The sequence below is a fragment of the Argentina silus genome (assembly GCF_951799395.1).
Source record: "Argentina silus genome assembly, chromosome: X".
In the NCBI taxonomy this organism is placed as follows: Eukaryota; Metazoa; Chordata; class Actinopteri; order Argentiniformes; family Argentinidae; genus Argentina; species Argentina silus.
Window position 1 is genome coordinate 26338940 of NC_139653.1, and position 25473 is coordinate 26364412.

Genomic DNA, 25473 nt, shown 5'->3' on the forward strand with positions numbered 1-25473 from the left:
AGTGCTTTCCGCTACCCTGGGCCACTGCTAAAATGTAGCGTTACGATTTTTGTTCATAGTATTCAGTCGGGTAAAGTCCGGTGACAATATCGGACAATGCTACGCAGATCGATTCTATTCAACGGAGCGGATGATGAAAACGTGGATTCCGGAGCTGAGACTGCCGAGTAAGTTTTTCATGATCAACGTTAGCCTAGCTACATTAGCTGGCTATTCATGTTTCTGTTTGTGGTATCTAGGGTTTTTCATGCATACAAAGCTAGCTAACTAATTCAGCTGACGTTTCAGCATGTTATGGTTAGGGTCTGACCCATAACATGCACTACTAGCTAAAGTTAGTTATAATAGCTCAACTTTAGACGTTGCTACTTATAATAAGCCTGTGTTGTGCTGTTGTGTGAACGAAGTAAGCTTAACTTTAGACTTTGCTTGGCTAAGAAGTATAACATTTATTTAGCCAGCACGTTTTTCCCACTCTACAATAGAGTTATAGGGCTTCTACAAAACAATGTTTAACTCTTCCCAAATGACGCTGTCCTGTTTCTTTCCCATTATAAAACCCACAGGCACATATTTAGTCGCTCTGTTTACTAGTATAATACCTAACAACAAAGAACAGTAGCTAAGCAGCGTTCTCATCGCCGTTGTCATGGTAACAACACATACATGTTCTGACCACAAGATGGAGACACCTTAAAACCATATTACGCTCAACACCCTGCATGGGCACAATAAACTGGAATGAGACAATTATTTTATGGAATGCATTGAAAGTTGTGGCTTTTTTTCTCGTATGATCAAATGACTCCCAAACACCCTCTCTGTATCTCACTTCTAGATCTGATTGCAGTAAGATGTCATCTCCAAGCAGTAAGTTATGCCTTTCCACTAATGTTGGACATGCTTCTTTGCATCTAGTTAACTGCAACTGATATTCTATTAAAACAATTGTATTCTGCAATCTGCATTGTGACCCCCCATGTCGTGTGCTTGGCCTTGAGATATGTCAGTGGTGAACTACCTCCCTAACCCATGCTGTTCCTTGTGTGTGTTGGTGACAGGTGAGCTCATGGCCACCCGAGGTCAAGAGCCTCTGCTGATGAGCATGCACCTGTTGGCCAACCCTGGTGACTCCCTCCTGCTGCAGCACACCCTGGACCGCCTGCTTAGATGGGTGTGCCCCAGCCTGCGCATCTTCCACGTGTCCGAGCGGGCCTGTCCACTCAGGGACTACGCCCGCTCTTGGCTGAGCCCAGTGGCAGGGTATCCCTCACTGGCTGTTACCATCTTCCTGCACGAGGCCTATGGGGAGGAGCGTATCCTCAGAGTGTTGGACTTCCTGCAGCGTCCCCCCTGGCAGTACCACCACACTGAGAGTTGTGGGGGGAGGGCAGGGGGTGTCCACATCACCTCCTCCACCTCCCCGGCCAATGCCCTGCTCCGGCCATACCTCCTGCCCAGCCGTGACTTCTACAGCCTGGGCACAGGTATGCCTGTGTGGGGCGTGCGCCCAGTGCACTGCGGGGGGGAGATGCTACGGGTGACGCTCTACAGTGGCTATGATAACTTTGGTGATGCAGTGCGGCTGTATGAGACGGTACTGCAGCGGCATGCAGAGGAGCAGAAGACTGGGTTCTGCTGGTTCACCCTTCACACTGAGCCTGGGCTGTGCCTGCAGCTGGCCCTCAAACAGCTCTCTCCAGGGGTCAGGGTGGAGCCCTGCAACTCAGCTGTGTTACAGTTCAGGGTGGAGGAGATTGGCCAGCTGGTGCCCCTGCTGCCCAACCCATGCACCCCCATCAGCGCCACCCGATGGCAGACTGAAGACCTGGATGGCAACAAGATTCTTTTCCAGGTAGAGTCCCAAACCTCCCTTGTTTTACCACTGTATTACATTTGCTATGCAATGTCTTCTTTCTGCATTTTCACCCTGCCATTTAAAATGTGAGATGTGCAGTGCACAGCAAGCCCAGCTGCACCTTGAGTTAGAATATCTTGCCTTGTTGTTGGTAATGATAAATGTGTGGTAATCTGAAACCTTGGGGGGTTCACCTGTCTTCCAGGTGAAAGGCCCAGCCCAGCCTCAGCGACCCCTGACATGCGCCTTCCCCCTGACCTGCCCCAGTGTCACACCCAGAGGGTTGCTGAGTAGCAATGTGGCTGCCCCTGCACACACCACGCAGTCCTGCAGCCACAAGACCCCACTGACCCGGCAAGGGAATAGGCCACGCACCGACCCAGGCTTGGAGAGGCCTGCTGGGGGGCAGCGATATGGGGGAGGAGGAGAGAGCATGGGGTCAGACAGCTACTGCAGCACCCCCCCAGGCAGCTCCTGCTACTCATCCCAACGCAGCAGCCCTGCTTTGCTGTCAGTCAACCCCCACGAGTCACCGGGACGCCCCTCCCTCTCCCTCTCACATCTGCTGCTAGAGGAGGAGGAGCCTGAGACAAATGTGGACACAGGCATCCCAGTGACGGCCCGCTCAGACACAGATATCACCATGACAGCTATTTCAGACACAGGTGTCTCTGTGACAACCCATTCTGAGAGGCCCGCTGCTGTGGGGGCCTCAGCCCTGGAGAGCGTTGCCAGGGAGCTGAGTGAGTGTCTACCAGGAACTCACATACCTGGGGCCCTCAGGACATGGGCTGTGAGCAGCGACACCAGCCCAGGGTACAAAGCAGGCTCACCAGCCTGGGACAGCAGTGTCAACCAGGCATTTGGTCAGAAACACTCAAGAGGGCCTGTGGAGCGAACTTCTACTGAACTAACAGCAAAGGCTCTGTCATCAGCCACACCCCATGCAGAATCACTAGATGAGTTCTTCATCTGACTCTGCAATGTTGCAATTTAGCCTATTGATTGTAACATAACATTGTTGAAGAGAGAGGGCAGTCAAAATTAGTGTGTGCTTAATTCTGAGCATTGAGAAAGCTGATGAGTGGTAGTGTATCTCTATCCGTGTGGCATCTACCCTTACCCCAAAAAAGCACTCCATGTCAGGTCTGACACCTGTGCGAGTCTGTACAGTTTAATTAGCCTATTTTTCTAGCATTACGATTTGTATTTGAACAGCAGTGACTGTTAAGTGTTTTCTATTAATGTTGTACTAAACAATGGGCCGGTTTCATAGACAAGGCTTAAGTCTAGTCCTAGACTAAAAATCATCCTCAGTGGCAATTTGCCATTGAAAGTGTGAATTAGTCCAGGACTAGGCTTAAGCCTTGTCTGTAAAACTGGCACCATGTGTTATGTTAACTGGCACCATGTGTTATGTTAACTGGACCATGCGAAATTGACCAGGGGTCAGTTTCTCGAATGCTTCGTAGCTTAAGTAGTACTACCAATAACAATAATCAATGTTTGCAGGTTAATCTTCTGTGCGTGAAACAACTGAATTCGTTTATTGAAGAACTTTGCTGGTCTAGAAGAGGAGTGGACCTGGATTTTTAAAAAAGAAATAAATTATTACTTTAGCTATAAAGCTTTTGGGAAACTGACTCAAGATTACTTAGAATACTACATACAGGATCTGATGATGGACATGTAAACAATACTGTGGGAACTAACTGATTACATTTTGGGGAACCTTTTCATACAATTGAATTTGTTTGATGGATTGTGGTGTATGTTGTTGTGATTAGTCTACTAAAAGGGACAATCTAAAATCTTGAAAGTGTTATTAGGACTGAAGTATGATGAGGAGGTAGAGACCTACAGACTACACTACTAATTGTCTGAGCTGAGGTGATACTCTATTAATAATGCTGGAATTACCATAGAGCTTTACTGGGCGCCTACAACATTTATCCGACTGATGATAGTCTCAATGATGTAACTAAGATCATTTAAGAGCCAAGTTGTGAATTTTGGACCATAACTGTATTTTTGTTAAATCATGTGTTGACTACGAAGGAAATGAATATGCATCACTAAATCCATTTCTTTGTGTATTAAATTATTTGTATGAAAATTCAGAACTTAAATGTTGTTATTGTTTGTCAATGACTAAAAAAAGGTTTTAGCACACCTGATGTAGTTACTTTGCAACAGGTGTGTCGGAGAAAACAAAGCTAAAACAAATTGGGTTCATTGCAACCAACATTATGATTGGGATGACCATAGACTGCACTCTTGTTAAATCAGATACAGGTTTGAAAGAGATCTTCTAATTGCAAACAACATTTCCCCTGCGACAAGAGCATCAATTAGTATACACCTGGGGCTCATCTCCTTATTAGATAAGTTTAGTTTAGTAATTCAGTTGCTACCAAACATTTGCAAGCGACATGCCCCCTCCAGTGGACAACTATTGGTGCCTTTCATCATAGTTGGATAAAATCCTCTGTCCATTGTTGCAACTATTTAATTGAATACAAATTACAATTCAAGATAATTATGATAATGATAAATTGGACTTTCTGAACAGATAGATTGACAAATTAATAGATAGATAAATGAGAGAAGAATATACTGTGTCCAATTAATAAACACTACTATGAGGTTAAAGTTGAGCGTTCTCAGCTTTCACTGTTTTATTTTTTCAGATTGGTTTCACCATTTAGAAATTACAACCATTTTTATACATAGTTCCCCTATTTTAGGGCACCAAGGGTATTGGAAAATTGGTTTTACAGGTGTTTTTGGTTAATCAGAGCTGTCAGAGCTGTCAATTTCTAGTATTGATTTTAGGATTTGCATTTGTCTGTCAACATGAGGACCAAAGAGATGTCAATGAAAGTCAAGGAAGCCACTATGAGGCTGAAATATCAGAAAAATCTGAAACAGAGCCAAAACCTTAGACTTACCAAAATCAACAGTTTGTAACATCAAGAAAGCACTGGTGAGCTCAGCAATCGCAAACGGGCTGGTAGGCCAAGGAAGACTTCTACAGTGGATAACTGAAGAATGTTCACCCTACTTAAGAAAACCACAAAAAAAAACTGTCCCATAGATCAGGAACACTCTCCAGGAGACCTCCATCCTCAGAATATGTCACCAGCCAAACTACAGAGGCTTCACTGCATGGTGCAAGCCACTAGCTATCCACAAAAAGGATGGTCAGGTTACAGTTGGCTAAAAAGTACCTAAAAAAGGATCTGCCCAAGATTTACAGCATACCACCTCATCTGTGAAACATGGTGGAGGGGACGCTATGGTTTGGGCATGTATGGCCACAAGAACTGGCTAACTTGTCTTAATTGATTATGTTACTACTGATAGCAGCAGCATAATGTATTCTGAAGTGTACAGAAACATCTTGTCTGCTCTAGTACAAGCAAATGCCTCCAAATTCACTGGTGCTTCATCATACAGTAACACAATGACCCCAAACATACTGCCATAGCAACTAGGGAGTTTTTTAGGGCCAAAAAGCAGAAAGTTCTTGACTGGCCAAGTCAATCTCCAGATGTTAATCCAATTAAACATGCATTTAATTTCCTGATGATAAGATTTTAGGCAAAAAGACAAACAAACAGCAACTGAAGATGGCAGCAGTACAGGCCCAGCAGAGCATCACCAGAGAAAATACCCAGTGTCTGGTGGGGTCAGTGGGTCGCAGATATTTGTTGACCAAATACTAAACATGAGTGCTTTATTTTGACTTTTTTTTATTTTTTTTCAATACTTTTGGAGCGTGTTTAAAAAATGTTGTACTATCTAAATGGTGAACCCAATCTGAAAAAAAAAAACATTGAATTAAAGCTGAGAATCTACACTTTGACCCCATAGTAATTGTTTGATTTTAAAGTTTTCTGGCCTAAAATGAATGCAGATCAAACAATCACAACCTGTGAAACATGTCAGAAATACAGAAACAAACAGAGCAAGGAACCAATGTGGGTTGAGGAAAATTAGGTCTTGAGACCCTGGGGTAAAGTTGAATAGGTCTCTTTACTCTGCATGGAAAATATTATGTGTTGGTAATGGACTATTACTCTCATTACCCAGAAATAGCGCTACTGAAGGACACTACGGCCGCCACTGTGATGATGCACATCAAGTCAAGTCACATCAAGTCATACACAGTGCAGACAGACAATGAGCTGCAGTTTAGCTGTCAGGCCTTTTCTGATTTCAAGCCCACTGTACCCACAGTCAAATGGATGTTGAAAATGTAGTACAAATAGTGAAACTACTGATCAAGAAAGCACTAGACTTGAACACAGACCCTTACCTAGCACTGTTGAACTAGAGGGCTACTCAACTGAAATATGGACTATCAGCTGCTGAGCTGCTGTTCAACAGGAAACTCAAAACCAGGCTACCAGTGCTCCTAGGTGATATGATGTGATGACTGAGAAATATGAGACACTTGCTTTATATACCAAACAGAACAGACAGACAAACACAGGAGGTAGACAACACAAGTCAGACTGTGTCATGCCCAGACACTCAGGTGTCAGAGAACACACACACACTTACAAGCAACTGATGAAATGAGAAGGTCAGGTAAAAGTGTAAAAGTACCTCAGTGGCTTATTGAGCAAATGTAATTGGTTTATTTGAAATGATAGAAGGTAATTGTGACAAGAAATGAGAACAGTTCTACTAACTATTCATCAGCTAAATTTAGGAGGCTTTTTGGTTGCAAGTGGTTATCACCCTTTGTTCTCTAACTAACCAGATGTAAGCACTAGGGGGGCAGCACTATTCCAGAGATGTATCATGCATATCCTTATATCAATGATGCATACAGACACATTGATCAAAAGATTTCAATAATATTTATTAATAACAATGATTGACATCGCAATCATTTTTACAATCTCAACTGAGAATGGATTATACATTCTGCGTGACTGTTGCTGATGCTGGATAACTCGAAAATTAGAAGGTAAATAGACACGTCAAGACAAAATTGGAAGACTGAGCAGCAGAGGCTGGCAAATGCTGGTTCTGCTATGAATATAATTTTACTTTGTAATGGATGATTAAAAAAAGTAGAGAAGTAAATACTTTATTCAAAACTTACTCAAGTAAAAGTAAAATTACAGACTTAAAACACTCAAATAAGTACAAATCCTTAAAGAATCTACTAAATGACAGTAACTGAAAATTGTTACTTTCCACCTCTGAGGTTTAGTCACCTTAACACAAACCTTTATTTCATTGCTAGTACTCAATGGAGCAAGAGCAAAGTCAGTCATACTGTAGAGTCTATCACCAGTCTTTGTATCCTGACCAAAAACAGTCCAGTTCAATGGCCCCAATTTTAAGGATAACAGTTAGAGAATAAAGAGAACAATGACATAGGCCAACTCTATAAACGTATGTTTAGTTTGCACACTACAATTCAGCGGACATCATTGCCCTCATGAGCCCACCTGCATCCGGTCCATTCCAGATCCTGAACCCACTGGCCTTCTCTGGTCACGCGCACCTTGACTGGGTCAAACCTCCAGTACTGCTGCTCTCTGAAGAGATAGAGGCGCCCATCAGGACGGGCCAGCGCCCCATTGGTCCCCTTGGGCACTCCGGCCCAGTCTGACAGCTTGCGTGGGTAGTAGGGCTCAGAACGCAGTGTCTTCAAGTTGAGTACAGAGTAGTGGGAGCCCTTGAAGAGGACCATGTGTCCCAGTGGGGCGTAGTAGAAGGCACAGTCTGGGTGATGAGGAAGGCCCACTTCACTGCTCTTCCTGGGGAAGCCAGGGTCCAGGTCACAGCCAGAGTAGCGCCACATACGCTTTCCTGCAAAAAGAGGAGTTGGGGGAGTCACAGGACTGCACACTAAGCTAAACTACCTCTGCAGTATGTCCTTACTTTCCATCTGCTTATAAAAAAGACTCTGTGGATAGGGAAGGATGTAGTACTTCACAAGTAAAAGAAAAGGTCAATCAAATGGTCTATTTTATCACTGTACCTTTGAAGAAGTACCACTTGCTGTCCAGTGGAGAGAAGGCAGCTGCCTCAATGGCCTGAGGGAGCTGGGGCCAGCGCTGTTGGAGAGGGAGGGGGGCACTTATGATCCCATGAGCTGACACAGTCCAGTAGAGACTACCACGGAACACTAGCACTGTGTGATTCTGGTCTGAACACAAACACACACAATAAGAGTATCCCAGACACATGGTTAAAAATAAATGTCCGATCCCGAATTAGTAAGTTATTCTTGTTTGAACTGAAATTCCAGAGGTGTGTGAGAACAGTCCAGTCTTACCCATAGTGACGGCATCGAAGCCCCTCTGGCAGTAGAGAGGCTCAGTAGTGCCAGGATGCCCCTTAGGAATCTCAGCCAGCTCCCACTCCTGCAGGGCTGAGCTGAGGGCATGGCCAGGTAACCTCACAGGCCGACCCCCTAGAGGCTTTCCTGTGGATTCAGAGACAGCAGGATGAGACAAAGCCTTAGGATGGGGAGACACTAGACTAGATACAGAAAATCATTTCAAAGATGAAGTGATAAATTATAGGAGAATCTACAGTATGATCTATGAAAAAATAATTCCTCTATACGTACCAAACTCTTAACTACAAGTGTTACTTAAACAGTGAATCCCAGTTACTGTAGTTTAGTGGTCACTTATTATTATGAACTGGACAAACTCCACCTCAATTTTTAGCACATTTTGCTCATTGTAAAGTGGAGAATTTCAGACAAGGTCATTTCTCTTTCTAAACAAATTTAGACACTGTCTTATGCAATTTATCGCAATACAGGAGCGGAAGGATTAGCACCCTTGAAATTAAACATGCAAAAAACAGTCTGTCTTTGTCTCAGGCAATTCGCTGAAGGCTCGGTTCAATACAAAAACTTGTCTGAGGTAGTGTGTATATATATATTTTTTATAATCTTGTGCACCTATTTTTCCCTCTGGCACGCTTCTTAAGGTCTTGCGCAATTAAAGATATAATGCCCAGTTTCAACATTGTCCAAAAGCTAAATAATGCCTCTCTTTTACAATATAACAACAGAATATTGCTACAAATGCATTCAGTAAGTATACTAGTTTGAACATATTTGAACACATATTTGAACACACATTCCACAATTATGATTAACCCTTTTGTTTTCAGACTAACATAAGTAGTCCAGTGCAACATAATACGTTTGTAGTGCATAGTTGTGGTTCTAGGGCACAACACCCTCCCCCAGTAAAAATAATTAAAAGTTGGCAAACATTTTTTAAGCTTCATTTTCAAAAACATAAACAATCTGAAGATTCAACAAACATGAGTGCACATGATAACCAGTATTGTTACGTCTCGTCTTAGTCGTTGGGTTTAGTTTGTTTGTTTCGTTAGTTTGTTTGTCTTTGTTTCATGTTATTCAACGTTTGTTCCCTGTCTCTCACCTTATCTCTCATTCCAGACATTTCACTACCTGCCCTTGTGCGTTTCCTGCCTGTCATTGTCTACCCCGCCATGATTGGATTCACCTGTTCCACATCATCATTTCCTGTGTATTTAGTCTGTGTGTTTCCCCTGTCTCGTTGCCAGTTCGTCTTTTTGCCTAAGTGTCAAAACGTCCCAGCGATTTTCATAGTGATTTCTTGTCTTCCTGGTTTTTGATCTTTCTTAGTTTTTCTGAGTTTGACTTTTGCCTTTCCCTCCTGTTTGTCTGACTACCCGTGTACCATACCCTGTCTTGCCTACCCCTTTTTGGATATCTGCCTCTCTACAAATTGTCTACCTGTGTACTGAAAACCTTTTTGGGAATTAAAGGATTATTCTTATTGATTATTCTTATTGGTTTCTCAACAAAATCTGAAGTTCTGTGGAATACCAAGGATTAGTTCTATCCTTAATTCTAAGGCGTTTAAGGGGTCATGTTTCTCTGCAGTTGATAAGGGAATGTTTCGACCAATAAAGAAAATGTGAAGAAAATGAAAAACCTTGCTCACTAAAATGTTTAAAATGTCTTTTTGTAAGGAAGTGTGAGGAGATTTTTTTAATCCTTTCATTTTTAATACAGGTAGTAGTCCAAGCCAATTTCTCATTTTAAAATCATCTGGTGTTTCTCATGTGGGTAACTCCCCTGAGGTGTAGGCCAATTTGCTAGCCTATACTGAAACAGGTTTTATTGGCAGTCTATGCGGGAAATTGATTGGTCTTACCTTAACAGGGCTAGGACCTTCTCCATATTGTCAGATAGGATCTTTGCTCCTCTTCTGTTTGGGTGCACTCCATCATGCTTAAAAAATGCTGGTCTCTCCTAAAACATGTCAAAATTGGGGCTGAAAAGCTCCCCTATAGCAAGGGCTGAGCTGTTGGAGGTATGCTGTCTCAGCTGGTCCTGGAGAGCTGTACTTCCCTGTGTTCTTCTTAGTTTCCAGAACCCTTACCCTGACCTTCATACTGAGTGTGCTCCTCAGCCTCAGCTTCCACTTCCTCTGGATGCTCTCTTAATGCTGGTTGGAAGACATTTATTTTAGGGTTGGAGACAACTCTCTTGTCTTGGTTTAGGGAAACACATTCGATACTCTTCCTCATTTGAACTGTCTGTATACTCTTCCTCATTTGAGTCTCCATGGTAAGTATTAGTCTTAGGTTGTTTTTGTCTTGCTGGTTCTTTCTTTTGTTCTTTTTTTTAACCTTCTCCTGCTGGTCTGCTGATAAGTGAATGAAGTCAACTGGTGGAGCCCAACTAAAGTCAGCAGGTTTTCTCCCTCGATGTTTATCCACATTGTCCTTTGGGTCTGAATCTGGCCTCTGTTGACTTTTCTCTTGAGATTGGTGATTCTGGCTCAAAAGGATGAATGGCATCAACTGCATATAACCAGTCTAACACTGTGCAGTTCTGAGGTGTGATGTTGTTTCCTGTAGTGTTCTCCTCTGTCACTGTGATAATATCTTTATCTTCAGGTGGTAGCTTGACACCCTGCTCTTTAACCTTCAATCCCACTGGCCATGTAGTATTTGTGTTCTAGTATCACATGAGCTCTTTTATTCAACCTTCCACAGTTCACTTTTGCCACACTTTGCTTTGGAATGATGACGTCTTGATAGATGGATGGATTCATTAGGAGTACAAAAGTACAAGAGTACAACAACCCCAATGTCAGCTGTCCATTTCTGCAGGGCCGTAGTTGCCAGATTTAGATCTTTTCCCTCCATAGGCCCAGTTCTATCTATCAAATATTCCCAAACAGCATTGAAATCACCTCTGATAATCTGTAGGAAGTCTGGTGATAGTTCAAGTATCAATTTAATGACGTTTACAAAAATAATTTATTGTATGTATTTGGAGTATATATATATAAAAGGATATAAAAGCAACTTTTCTTCTAGCAATTACAATTTTAATTGTATCCTTGATCCACTGATAGCAGCAGTCGACACAGTTTGTTAGCCAAGGCTCTATTGATCAAAACAGATAAGGGGAATAAAAAACAGTAAACCCAACTTGGGTCTTACCACTGCCATGAGCATCACAAAACGTCCAGGAATGTTTTCGCTTCAGCAGGATCCCAAAAAGTGTTGTGTTTGTGTCCCCGAGACAGCTTGATTGTTGCTGGATATATCAGGAAGGCATGAAATCCCTCATGACATGCTCAGTCCATTACCAGGTAGCAGGGCTTGTGTCTCCAGTGGGTGTAATTGCTGAAGTCGAGAGTTAATCGGACCACTTATTCGTCTATCTCCAGGGGCGATTTCCTGGATGCCTCCAGCAGTAGTTCGCGGTCAGTATACCGGAGACACTTAGCAGGATCATAATCCTTGGCTTGGGGCAACTCCGCGGAGGGCCGATGCAGTGGCCCACATGATTTCCTGGTTGGGTACCTTCTCGGTGAGACTAGGTAACCATTCTGGCATCTGTGCGACGAGAAAGGGCCGTCACGTTGGGGTTGTGCGTTCGGGCCTTCACTGCCTTCTGGTAGACTAATAATAAATTGTCTTGTGTACTGCGGTCATCCAAATCAGCTGCCTTTTCCTCAAATTGGTTGATTTCTTTCACACAGTTTATCAGTTGTGTTCTCTGTCTCCTTGACTGGTTTATCAAGATCTGAGTGGTTTGATCTAAATTATTTAATGTCACTGCTGTACTGAAGCATTTCAGCTTGCATTTTGTTAAGACGGGTCTCCAAACAACCGTACCATTCAAGAGATCTCTGCTCAGCCCATGCTAAATGTTTTCCATTGCAGAATTAATAAGTTTGACCAAACTGGGGCTGTCTCAGCTCTCCATGACGCATTGTTAGAGTTTGGAGCCTGATTAGTGTTCTTAGTTGGTCGCAACATTTGCAAAAAGTAACAAAACAATTTGCGATATATTACAATGAGTGATACCATGTGCCACAAGGGAGGGAAGCCCGTGTAAAATCGCTACACGGCCATTTTCCTCAGATCACATGAAACTGACAGAACCATTTTGCAACCCTTTTAAGTTCCACATAAAACCCTTTTGGGTTCCATGTAGAACCCAAAAGTGTTCTACATGCAACCCAAAAGGGTTACTTGAAAGGTTTTCCCACAGGGATAGCCAAATAACCCTATTAGGTTCTGTACAACCTGTACAATAAGTGAATGTAGCCAATTCAATTTCAGTAATTCCATTACCAATTTGATTTGGTCATTCTGTTAACGATTTGTTAACAGAATGACCAGTTTTAATCACTTATTAATTCATAAACTAAATCTACAAGTATTTGGTAGGTCTACCGATACTTTTGTTCACTTTAATTGTCTGTGCTCCCCCTGAGGCAGAGAAATTTTAACAAAAAATAGCTTACACTTATGTTTTTAGTAACAGAATGACCTGGAGACTGGGCAATGATTCTTAAGCTTACAGAAGCCTAAAAACTAAATATAAGTGTTGATATTTGTTGAGCGGGGTCTACTATACTTGATCATTAACGAGATTTGATGTTTTTTCTAAACACCTTTTAAATACTTTTTCTGGTAGAGGTTTTCTTAGACGCTTTTACATATGTTTGACCAGAAGTCAAAGCCTTTGCTTATCCCATTTCTTTTGATGGAGGATGGTTGATAAATATATTTCTCAATTCATTTTAGCATCAAAGTTAGCATTTGAAATCAAACAATTTAGAGGTTAAAGTAGAGGTTATCAGCTTGTATTTGATGGTATGTGTGTACATATTGGTTTCACCATTCAGAAATTACATCATAGTCCTATTTCAGGGAACCCAAAAGTGATGAGACAATTAGCTTGACAGGTGTTTCTGGTTCGTTAGATTCTGTTACATCATTTGTGCAGTCATAAGAGAGCTCTCAATGTCTAGTATTGATTCTAGGCTTTGCGTTTGCCTTTGGAGTCTGCTATTGGTGTCTGTCAACATGAGGACCAGAGATGTCAATGAAAGTCAAGGAAGTCATTAAACCAAACCAAAGATTAAGCCAAATCGTAAACCTACCAAATTCAACAGTTTGGAACATCATTAAAATAAAAAATGCACTGGTGATCTTAGCAATCGCAAACGGGCTGGTAGGCCAAGAAAGACTTGTACAATGCATGACCGAACAATGCTCAGCACAATTAAGAAAACCCCCAAAACAACTGTCCCACAGATCAGGAACACTCTCCATGATGCGTCAGAGACTAGCATCCACACTGCAAAGTGCAAACCACTAGTTACCTAAAAAGCCTGCAGAGGTCTGGAAAAAAGGTCTTGTGGACAGATAAGATGAATATTATCATGTACCAAAGTGGAAAGTTTAGGGAAAAAATGGGGGTGTGTTTGGGCATGTATAGCTGCCACTAGAACTGACTAACTTGTTTTAATTGCTGATGTTACTGCTGATGGCAGCAGAAGAATGTATTCTGAAGTGTACAGAAACATCTTGTCTGCACTAGTACAAGCAAATGCCTCCAAATTCATTGGATGGCACTTCAACAGTAAGACAATGACCCAAAATATACTGCCATAGCAATTTGGGAGTTTTTCAGAACCATGTCAATCTTCAGATTTAAATCCAATTGAACATGCATTTCATGTTTGAAGATCCCTTTCAGAGGGGTGAAAATAGTTTTGTTACGTGGTATACCTGGCAATGTGAATTGTTCAGGTAAATCAGCATAATGAATATGCAAGACATCCTTGGTCAGTGGACAGAGCAGCTCCAACACCGACAGCACTGATGTAGACAGAGCAGTTCCAAAAGTCTGGAAGTGGAAGTGGAAGTAATAGGCTACTATTTGGGAGGACATCGCCAGATAAGGGCATGGATACCCTTCTCCCAACTTCCGCCAGGCCCCACACCAAAATCCAGTTTGTCATAAACATACTGTAACACTTGCACAACACTCAACCCAAAACTGACCTGGCCCGTAGTCTATCAATTCTCAGACCTTCGAGCCGACACAAACATTGTTGTTGAAGTATTGGAGTAGAAGGTTTGGACTTCTCTTTATAAAAAATAAAAAAATTACTGCGATGAATAACTGATAACGACACCTACAATGGTCGCAAAATGAATGCTTAGGATGGCTGTGTAAATAACCGGTTCAACATATCCCTTTGGCTATTTGCAGCATGTAGGGAGCTGCGTGTAAAGGATGCACAGAGAGCTGCAGACATGGGACAGGTTCGTTCCATCATTGCTAAAATTGTCTCTCCCACAACAACGTTTTTGCTTTGTCAAAGAATAATAAGTAAACTTTATATCACTGTTTCCAAATCAATATATTTCCTATTACCCTACTAAAAATGCTTTTTGACAACATAAACATACAGTTCCTTAGATCAATGCCTTTCACAAAATAATTTGGTTGTCTTCATAGGAATTTACTGTGCTGTAACAAAATAACCTAATTTAAAATATGGGACAAATGAAGCAAACTATAATATAACAAAACCTTGTGGGCACAGCGGTGGCTCTGCTCTGATCATACAGGCTAGCAACAGACGACAAACTTCTATTTGAGGGGGGTGATACCTGTTTCCAAAAAAGGTTGGAGGGAGCGAGCAGAGAACTCACCTCAATGGTTTTGATACCATTAATCTTAAACTTAAATTATACAAACTTGAAAAACATGTTTAACATGGAGGTCTATGAGAACCAAAACATGACATTTGTAAATCACCGCTGCTCTTATACATTTAAGCTATTCACACCAATCCGACATTTACAAAAATTAAGCTTTTTGTAACTCCAAAAACTCTCATCCGGTTAACATAGTGGAATGTTGATTAAGGCCAACATTCTGGGAACCCCTTGTTACTGCAACTGCAAAGGAACTTTCTGAAATCTTTCTAACTATCTATCTATCTATCTGCCAACCTTCTTTCATCTGCCTATATGTCACCCCTTTCTTTTATCTATTCGTCCATCCTACTATCTGACTTTCTTTCAACTACCCAGCTAATCTATCTATCTATTTATCTATCTAAGCTCTCATCTATCTGTGTATCTATCAATCTATCTATCTATCCTTATCTAATCTATCTATCTAACTTTCTCTCATTTATCTAACCTTCTCTCGTCTATCTAACTTTCTCTCATCTGTCTATTTATAGATATATCTATCTACACTAACTATCTCCAAACTTCAAAAACGATCATCCGGTTAACATGGTGGAATGTAGATTAAGGCCAACATTCTAGGAATCCTATTATTACTGCAACTGCTAAGGAACTTTCAGAACTCTTAAATAAAAACAGCATTTGACCTTCAGAACTCATTCTTAGAATGATTCCACAACAATGTCTTGGCAACCAGTTGTACCCCAATAAAACCACCCTACACTCTCTAGTTACTCCACTGACCCTGAGTGGTATATTAGAATAATAATAATAATAATAATTCTATTATACCACTCTGCACTGACCTACCATCATATCTATCTATTTATCTATCTATTTTGGTTTAATCTATCAATTCATCCAATCAACCAACCAACCAACCATCCATCCATCCATCCATCTTGAAACTTTATCCACTACCATAATAAAACTAGCCACTTTCATAATTATCTATCTAGCAATCTATCTCTCTTTTTCATCTATCAATTCATCCATCCGTCCATCCAACCAACCAACCATTTATCTAAACACCATAATAAGACTCTCACTTTTATTCAACTAGCTATCCATCATCCTTTCATCCTATAACCCTAAACACTAACCTTTACTCAGTACTTTGTTGAAGCACCTTTGGCAGCGATTACAGCCTCAAGTCTTCTTGAGTATGACACTCGAAATTGAGCTCAGGTGCATCCTGTTTCCATTGATCATCTGTGAGATGTTTCTACGGCTTGATTGGAGTCCATCTGTGGTAAATTCAATTGATTGGACATGATTTGTAATGGCACACACCTGTCTATATAAGGTCTCACAGTTGACAGTGCATGTCAGAGCAAAAACCAGGCCATGAGGTTGAAGGAATTGCCCGGACAATGACCCTAAGCACACAGCTAAGACAATGCAGGAGTGGCTTCGGGACAAGTCTCTGAATGTCCTTGAGTGGCTTAACCAGAGCTCGGATTTGAACCTGATCAAACATCTCTGGAGAGACCTGAAAATAGTTGTGCACCGACACTCCCCATCCAACCTGATAGAGCTTCAGAGGATCTGCAGAATAGGAGAAACTTCCCAAATACAGGTGTGCCAAGCTTGTAGCATCATACCCAAGAAGACTTGAGACTGTAATCGCTGTCAAAGGTGCTTCAACAAAGTACTGAGTAAAGGGTCTGAATACTTATGTAAATGTGACATTTACATTTTTTATTTTTAATAAATTAGCAACAATTTCTAAAAACCTGTTTTCGCTTTGTCATTATTGGGTATTGTGTGTAGATTGATGAGGAGAAAAAAGAATTTAATCAATTTTAGAATAAGGTTGTAACATAACATAATACAGAGAAAGTGAAGGCGTCTGAATACTTTCTGAATGCACTGTATCTATCATTCTCTGTCCATCTATTTATCTATCTTCTAAGCTTCTTTCATCTAGCTGGTTATCCTGTAGTTGGCAAGACATAATATGCTGTCCATTTTTTTTTGACATAATATGTTTTTACCAGTCACTAATACTTTACTCAATATAACCCAACAAATTTGCATGAAATCTTATTCATGCCTTTACCGCCGCGTTTGGTTGGTTGGTTGGCTGGTTGATTGGTTGGTTGGATGGATGAAGTGATAGATAGATAGATAGATAGATAGATAGATAGATAGATAGATAGATGAGAGAAAGTTAGATAGATGATGGAAAGATAAATAGATAGATAGATAGATTTTAATAGTTTAAAAAGTTGAATAGGTATCAGAAAGCTGTTATCACGGTTGATAATTTGGAGTTTTTCTTACATTTTACAGTTGGACTGGTGTCAATAGCTTAAAAGGTGTAGTAAGTACAGTGGTGGTTCAAATATGTCATCTTTTGTTTCTCATAGACCTCCTTCTTAAAAATTGCACTTTTAAGTTTGTAAAGTTTAGTTTGCCGAAGCAAGCCCACTAATACTAATACTAATACTAATAATGACAATAACAACAACAATAATAATAATAATAATAATAATAATAAAAATAAGTATCTTGAAGAACAATAGTTGGACTTGCAAGCCCTCTAATTACAACATAATCCACAGCCTCCCACAAAGATAAGTATGGGTACAAATATGTGTGGTCATTGGAGGTCAGATACAGTGGTGCTCTGGAGAGGTGGTATTCAGGTCAATCAGACATCTGTTTCTCATCATCCCGCAGTGCCAGCAGCACGAGAGAGAGGCATGTTTTCACCCCACCATTCTGTGTGAGGAGGCCTGAAGCCAGAACTAGCAAAGGTAGTGCTTAGAGATTCAACCTGGTACAGCCCAAGTCCTAGAACCACTGATATTCAATATTATCCAATATTAATAAAAGTGCTTAAAACTCACTTTCAGAAAACACTCAGTGTTTCAGTGTCAAACCGATTGTTTCCAGAGAGTGAGTGATTGTCCTTTAGATATCAAACAGAGAATGGCATCTGGAATTGGCATGGCTACAATATTCAATTTAGTTCACTCCAGGTTCAAAGTGAATCCAGGTAGGACTTTTCCATTGTCATGCAGACATTCCTGGATAAATGCCGAAGGAGAATGGATATCTCTTAAACAGCAGCACATGTGGAAACCTGTCGTACACATGCCAGGACTGAGCTTAAACTACTGCAAATAGTTACTCCATTTCTAAAACATAACAACATGTATGCAAAGCCCAGCACTTCTCTACCAATGCCACTTTCTCCTCAGGAGCTACCCTCCAATAATGTTAACCCAGGAATAATCAATCTCTTACATGACAGTGCTACGGTCAGGTAATCAGTGTGTGTGTGTGTGTGTGTGTGTGTGTGTGTGTGTGTGAATTGACATGTTGAGAGGGGAAGTATACAATGAGGTCATTGAGTGTGTGTTTTCAACCTTCTTAAAAGATGGTGAAAACAGCCATCTCCCTGGCTCTGAAGGCTAAAATGAAATAGTGATGTTAGTGATGTGTGGGAGAGAGCAAAGGTGGGAGTTAGGGCTGAGGAAGTATGTTATTTGTGTTTGCAGTGCACTACCTCCCCTGCCCTCTATTTAAACTTTCCCCAGCAGCTAGAGCTGCAGCTGTGGGCCTCCAGGCCTCTATGACTAAGATATCACAGCTAAATGCCATAACTTAGCATAAGTGGTGGTAGAAAAATTCAGAAAATCCTTTTTTCCAATTTCCTTTGTTATGAAGTCAAACACAGATCTATGCCAGTGCATGACTTCAATCTTTCTTAGATATAACTTAAGACATTTATGATCCACTTACCGTAGAGTTGCTGCACTGCAGCGATGTCGTCCCAGCTTAGCACCAGGGCACGGCCCAGCTTCCTGTAGTAAGGGGACATGAGGGCGTGGCGCACAGGTGAGTGCTCCAGTCCCAGCATGTGGCCTATCTCATGGGCTGTCACCATGAACAGGTTGTGGCCCTTGTGTCCATTCAGTGTCCACCTCTCTGCCATGTCAAAGTGGGCCTCCCCGCGGCACGGGAAGAACGCATGTGCTAGAGCGCCCCCTGTAGGAAAGGAGAGGGAGTAATTGAGTGTGAAGGAGGTCTAGATAGGACAGAGACTCAGTGACAGGCTGTCTTGCCAGTGTTTCCCCCTATTTTTTTCTTAGGCGGAGTACAAAGGCACAAAAGGTGCAGGAAAGGGGACCGGCCTATTCAATGGCAGGGGAACCACGGTTGTCTGCTGCACTGCACTCTATGGACTCCACAGCATCCATCACTCACTGTGGTTAAGTCTTATCAAGCCCTTTATTCACTTTATGAGAAGAATGGAGATAAAATATGAGGTGGAATAGTTGAGTGAAGATGAGGTCCTGACCTGGGCCGTCAAAGGCATTACTAGCCCCGTCGTTGTGCTCTCCTTCGTAGAAGGCCAGGCGGATGTCTGTTGGGCCCTCAGGGACCTCTTGGAAGGCCAGGCCTGACACGTTGCTCCACAGCTGGAACGCAGCACGCACAGCCAGTTGCACAGGGCCAGGGGACAGGTGACGTGGCCAGTTCACAATCCTGTACGTCAGGTGGTGCTTGTACCACTTCTCACCTGCACAGATAGAAATACCAATAGAGAATCATGGATAATGGGCTGTTAAATCATACACTTTACATCTCATATTTCGTGAAATTCTTGCACACAAACAGACAGAAATAATTGTTCAACACGCATGTACAGTAGGACATACAGAATGGGACAACCACAGGGGCCTCCTAAACAGGGGTTGCTAAAATGATAGGATGTTAACTGTGTCAGCTGAGTAATCCAACAAGTGTGTACATGGTTCAGTGTACAGTTTGCTTTAGCATGCGCCTGTGGTTACGTGACACAGGCATAATTCTATACAGTCCCGCACATCAAAATCACATATTTGTTGGGGGTAAAGCTTGTGCTTTTCTTCTTAGACTATAATCTCTTGTACACATGGTATTACACAATGTAGCAATAAAACGTCTTTGCAGGAAACTATTATTAACTAACCCTAACAGCCACTCTGCCCCAGGCAAACCAGAGGAGACTGTCAGAGAGCAGCCACAGAGGGCAGATGTGACTGGGAGGTCTCCACACACGCCTGGACGCGGTGAGAGATTCAGTACACACTTGAGGTCTCTCGATCCCGGACACAGATATAGAGACAGTAGGTAGGGGCAGAGGATGTGGAATAAGACCCAGGGGACATCAGTGTGGAGACAACAGATTGGACCATGTGTGTGTGCGTGTGTGTGTGTGTGTGTGTGTGTGTGTGTGTGTGTGTGTGTGTATGCACATTCAAACCTAGTCAGGATGCCATGGGCTGGATCTGTGGATGTTACAGGCAGAGAGCAGGGTCCAGAGAGCAGGCAGCCCTCATAGACCTCCGCAGAGTAAGGGGTCCCACAGGACACCAGAAAAGGCAGGAAGTAAGATACCGAAGACATTCCATGACTTCCCTTATGGAAGTCATTAGAATTATGGTCTGTGCCCCATCATAAGCTCTAAGAAGTGACCAAGATCATCTGATAGTGATCGTTATTGTTTGTGGAAGAGAACACTGTAGTTGCAGTGGGATTTGGGGCTTTCTGGTGCAAAAGAGCATGTTTGCGGCACACAAGCTTGACTACCCTATCACAGGTCTGTCTGAAGGGACTGTTCAAAGAGTGACACACAGCCACTCTAGCATCTACTATACATCTGTATCATCATACTGTGATATCATAGCATTTTGGAAATGTGTTTCACATTTCATACTGATTTGCACCTCAATCCAGAAAACGGGTGTGTGTGACAGCTCCAGAAGCACACACCTCTCACAAATATTAAAAAAAACACTCATAACTAGCGCTGCTTATCTTAGACAAAGGTAATGGAATGTAGCCTTTGTAAATATCAGTCTGAACCATGCCCAGATTCCCACAGCTGGTGCTGATATAACTCCATCCAGGATAAGGCTAAGTGTGTTTATATTCCTGGGATGCTCAGTAGAAGGAACTTTCCATTAAACAACTAAAACTAAACAATCAAATCAGAATCATAAAAGTTAAATGTTAGTGGTTGATTGGGTTTGGGAGTGTTTTTTGTCCCCCACCGATGAACCACTTTTTCTCCGACACCACTAGGGCAATTTTGATGAAATTAAAATGATGAGTCTTGCCATACTGATGCAACATTTATGAAATTACAATTCCATCTCCGTAGAGATTGTTTAAGAGTTTTGAGGTGACACTGATTCATCATTACAAACATCATAAAAGGTGCAGTGTGAAGAGCTAGGACTGTTGCTTAGTGCAATAGGCTTAACGGATTTGGGAATAATATTTTGAAAAATCAACCAAAGCTGTAAGAAGCACGACAGATAATGAATCAAATAAGCACAACACACTCTGGTAACCTTCCAGTCTGGCTACAAATGCAGCTGTAGGAGTACAATACACACCTAGGAGTGTGCCTAATGCAGTAGGCCTAACAAATTTGGGAATAATATATTTTATGCATCATTTAATAGCGAAAATTGGCCTATATCAATACGGAAACCAGAGTTGTGTAACCTTGGTTTATAGCCAGTCGCATTTGTAATCAAATAATTTGCCTGTGGTCAAAGAAGGTGATAACACCAAGAGAAAAGCCCTCCCTGTGCGCAAAGAGTGTCACAGTAAAAAGTTTATGAATAAACATCTTTACTTCATTCACAGGCTTCTCCATCACTCTCATTTTATAGAGGGGCGCTAAATCATTTGCAGGGGACAACATGTTTACTGTAGCTACACATAAACACACGCTGTTGTCTACAACAGTTACTCACTCAGAAAAGCAAAACATCAGACTATATCATATTAGGACTTGCTAAATGAACATCTTATACCTGATGTAGTAATTAACTTTCACCTGTGGGTAAAACAATATCCATCATTACCGCTGCTGTGAGCTTAATAACAACATTGTCTGTCATACGAGTAATTTTTCTGAAACAATGGGGACGAAGACCTGGGCCTCATGTCATGTCTCCAAACAACAGACAGAGAAAGGTGTGTTTAACCAGCTACCAGATGGTAGGCATCAGGTACTGACTTGAAGAGTGAGAGAGCGTCCACCACTGCTACATTCCCAGTGTATTAGCCAAGCCCCTCAGTGACAGGGTGGAATGTAGAGTTTTCACAGTTCACACTGTAGGCAGGGGAGGCAACATTGCTGGGCTGGCTGCTCTCCTCTCCTCCCTGCCACTCATCCACTGCTCTGAGGCTCTGTTTCTCACTAAGGCCAAGTTTTTCTGCAGAGTTTTTTTTCTTAAACGATGCTAACTGAGGGTCCATCCGAATCCTGTCTGTTGGAGAGGTTGCTGCTAACTGTTAGCCTGTGCTGCGGTAGCAAAGTTGAGAACAGAGAACCGGAGAATCTTTTACTGCTGGCCTATGAGGACAACTCAAGAGTAAGATGATATTTCACTAAAACATTAAAATAGGCTGAACCATCCCTTTAAGTACAAATCTATAAAACTTGACATAGATAAAAGAAGGCCATGTATTTCACTGACTGAATGCCTAAATAATGAACATACAAATTCTTGACCCATTTCTATGGGGGGGTCTATAAACATGTCAGCATTTGTGACATTTATGCAGGTCATAGCAATGAATGTGCCTGAGGAGTGAGTCTGAGACAAAGAAACTGAGGCAGTGTTATTCTCCAGGTGGAGATGAGCAAGTAAGCAGGTAAACACTGACCTGCCCGGCCCCCTGCCTAACAATGGGGTTATCCAGGCCGGCACGTGGGACATCAGACGTTCTCTGAGCCTTAATTACACCCCTCAGAGCTATTAGTGTTCTGTTTTACAACAGGAGACACACCCAGCCCACACTGGTCTTTATGAGCTCTGCACTCTGCACCACTAAAGTGGACCACTCCCCCATGGCTCAACAGCTATTGTCACATAGGATCCCATGAGCACCAACTACAGTATAGTACAGTATATGTGTAGAGTCCCACTATGTAACACAAACACCCTGGAGTGTATTCACTCACCTGGATGAGCATAGCGTTTCCTGCGGAGGAGTGGCCCCGCGGGTGCCATCTTTCCTGTGAAGATGGCGTTGACCCTCTGGGCCCAGACATGATGACTCCCCTCATCCTTCACTCCACAGCGTGGCATGTCCATCTGCCTCAGGGTGGCACTGTCCAGCTTCCCTGTGACAGGCAGGTGGGACAGCCACTGGAACTCCCTTAATCCATACAGATTCAGAATCAGAGGAAGACATTAGTCTTTGATCAAACAGGTCCTTGTTCCATGAAACATGCACAAAGCCAATCAGAGATGTGATAGTCTGGAGGTGATCTGGGCAAAGTGGTTCTAATAATCTACGCACATCAAGAGTGAGAAATTCTTTATTTCTTGACAATATACTTTGAATTCCAGAGTGGTTCAGAGGTTTGACAAGGGAAGTTCCCCAATGCAGTGTTAAGGGTGTGTTTTACTGCCTGACTCTAATAGCCTCAGGTGTTGGGCCACAGATTGCATTAAAACATAAAGATTGCACAACCTGACTCAGTCTAATAGCTAGGAACTAGTTCTAATCAACCACTATAGACCATTCAGTGCCTCCCTAGTGAGACCGAGAACAGAGGGGGAGGTGTACTCTACTGTAAAGAACAGAATGAATGGGCAGATATTTCTGTAGACTACAGTATGTACAATATAACTTTTCCTAATGATAATTGGTTGGCAGGTTGGGCAACCATTCAATAGAGTTGCTAAAATCTCTCAGTGACCCAATGAACTGAAGGACAATAGGCCTACCATACCTGACTGCTGACTTGACCTCCACTGCGTTGTGTATGTGATTGTCCTGATGCAGGTAGCCATATTTCTCCAGAAAGCCCTGCAATCAATAGCACATGATGAACTTCCACACCATCACATACATTCTTCATTCTGAAGAGATATGTTGAAATCACAAAGGCATACCAATTTCTCACTCAATCAAAATATAATTGCCCTAAGGGAACTATAAAAGAACAGTCTAGCCTAGGTACTACATGCCAACTTTCCTCCCCTCATCCATCCAGGAGCGCTTGGGTTCCGGACCACCCATCTCCTAGAGGGAAAGACCCTCAGTCATCATGTGATAACTGCTGGGCTTCATGTTTACATGCACCAACAGGAACATACCAAAAAAAATAATAATCTGACACGTTATGAGACACTAAGTCATAATTATTATATGTTTCTGCATTAAGAGCACATTATCCATCCTGCACACACATTTCACATATAAACTAAGCCTGAAATTAGAGATTTTTCAAAATGATACACTGCCATAATGTTGTTAATAACCTTAATAACCACTAAATACAGTCCAGATAAGACTTTGGTGAGCTCTATGCAACGCTTTAGGTCCAATCCAAGATAGAAAACGCAATTAAACACTGTTAATGGGGGCAATAACAGTGTTGACATGTTTTCTAAAATATCTGATGACAGATAATAAATGAACAAATACCTTATGCACATGCCCATCTCATCTTAAACCTTGTCTGTCTAAACTTGCATTAATAGTGTTACAACAGACACCTATTATAATAACACAAGGCCCACTATAGGAATCCTAAATCAGACCAACCTGGTAACTATTGAAGAGACAAATACCCTAATCATGTAAATCCATTTAATCATAATGTTATGGTTAATAAAATAAAAAGTCTGGTGATCTGTATTCAACAAGGTGTCAGTAAAATTGAATGCGAGTATGCATGCAATACACACACACACACAACCTATTATAAATACTTAATTAGTGTGCTTGCGAAAACAGTGCAATGTGTAATCTGGCTGAATCTTTAAAAACTTGAATACTTTTAACATTATGCTTATGGACATTGTCACTCCTCTGTGCCATCTATCCCCCAGAGGCACAACTGTGGCAAATCGTATCATACCTTTTTTTCTTTCACTTCTTCTTTCTTCAACAACCTAAGTATACAATTGATATTTACTATTGGGCTAGTTAGGTATAAAAATATCAACGTGCCAAAATGATTCCTCCTCTAGAATCTGCCATGCTAAATGTTTGTTCTCTCCTTCAGAGTACGTTGAAATGGCAATACATTGTCTAATGTAATCTCATGAGATACAATTCTGGCTCAACCCGATATCAATTAAAAATAGTGTCTGATTACGTTCGCCTCGAAGACCTTACCTCGGCTTCAGGATCGGCCCGCCAGTTTGTTGTCACCGGTGTGCAAACCGTTGACTTGATGAGTACCAGTGACGTTACTATCCATGCACCGATATCCCCAAAGTTGGACAGGTCCGGAGTCTGTCGAATACTCATTGTATGATACTAGATCAATAGACTACCCACTATGGACATTATAACCATCCTACTGTAAATAACATTTTATCGCGGTAGACAAAAGCGCAACAGGTACATGAGTGCAGAGTCCGTGAGCGCCTGTGCCGATGGGTTATTCTACTCGTCATCCCCATGAGGGAATACAGCTATAGCCTTAAAGTTAGAGGGATAGTACCGCCCACAACTCATGAGCTGTATGGGTCGGGAGCCAAAGGCAAAATACGAAGACATCTCTCAGCATT

General features: G+C 41.9%; 2 protein-coding genes across 2 annotated transcripts; one reads left to right on the top strand and one right to left on the bottom strand.

The window, feature by feature from the left end:
- Positions 1 to 79: 79 nt before the first annotated feature.
- Positions 80 to 3201, top strand: fam124b (family with sequence similarity 124B). Its single transcript, XM_083695513.1, has 4 exons — positions 80 to 167; positions 839 to 870; positions 1062 to 1855; positions 2064 to 3201. Exons 1-4 carry the CDS (start codon positions 97 to 99, stop codon positions 2832 to 2834), a joined length of 1668 nt encoding a protein of 555 aa, XP_083551639.1. The 5' UTR covers positions 80 to 96; the 3' UTR covers positions 2835 to 3201.
- Positions 3202 to 6720: 3519 nt separating this feature from the next.
- mmp28 (matrix metallopeptidase 28) lies at positions 6721 to 25319 on the bottom strand. Its single transcript, XM_083696395.1, has 8 exons — positions 25076 to 25319; positions 23682 to 23758; positions 22905 to 23101; positions 19236 to 19457; positions 18677 to 18922; positions 8163 to 8312; positions 7866 to 8033; positions 6721 to 7693 (listed from the first exon to the last, which is right to left on the bottom strand). Exons 1-8 carry the CDS (start codon positions 25208 to 25210, stop codon positions 7299 to 7301), a joined length of 1590 nt encoding a protein of 529 aa, XP_083552521.1. The 5' UTR covers positions 25211 to 25319; the 3' UTR covers positions 6721 to 7298.
- Between the last annotated feature and the right edge of the window lie 154 nt (positions 25320 to 25473).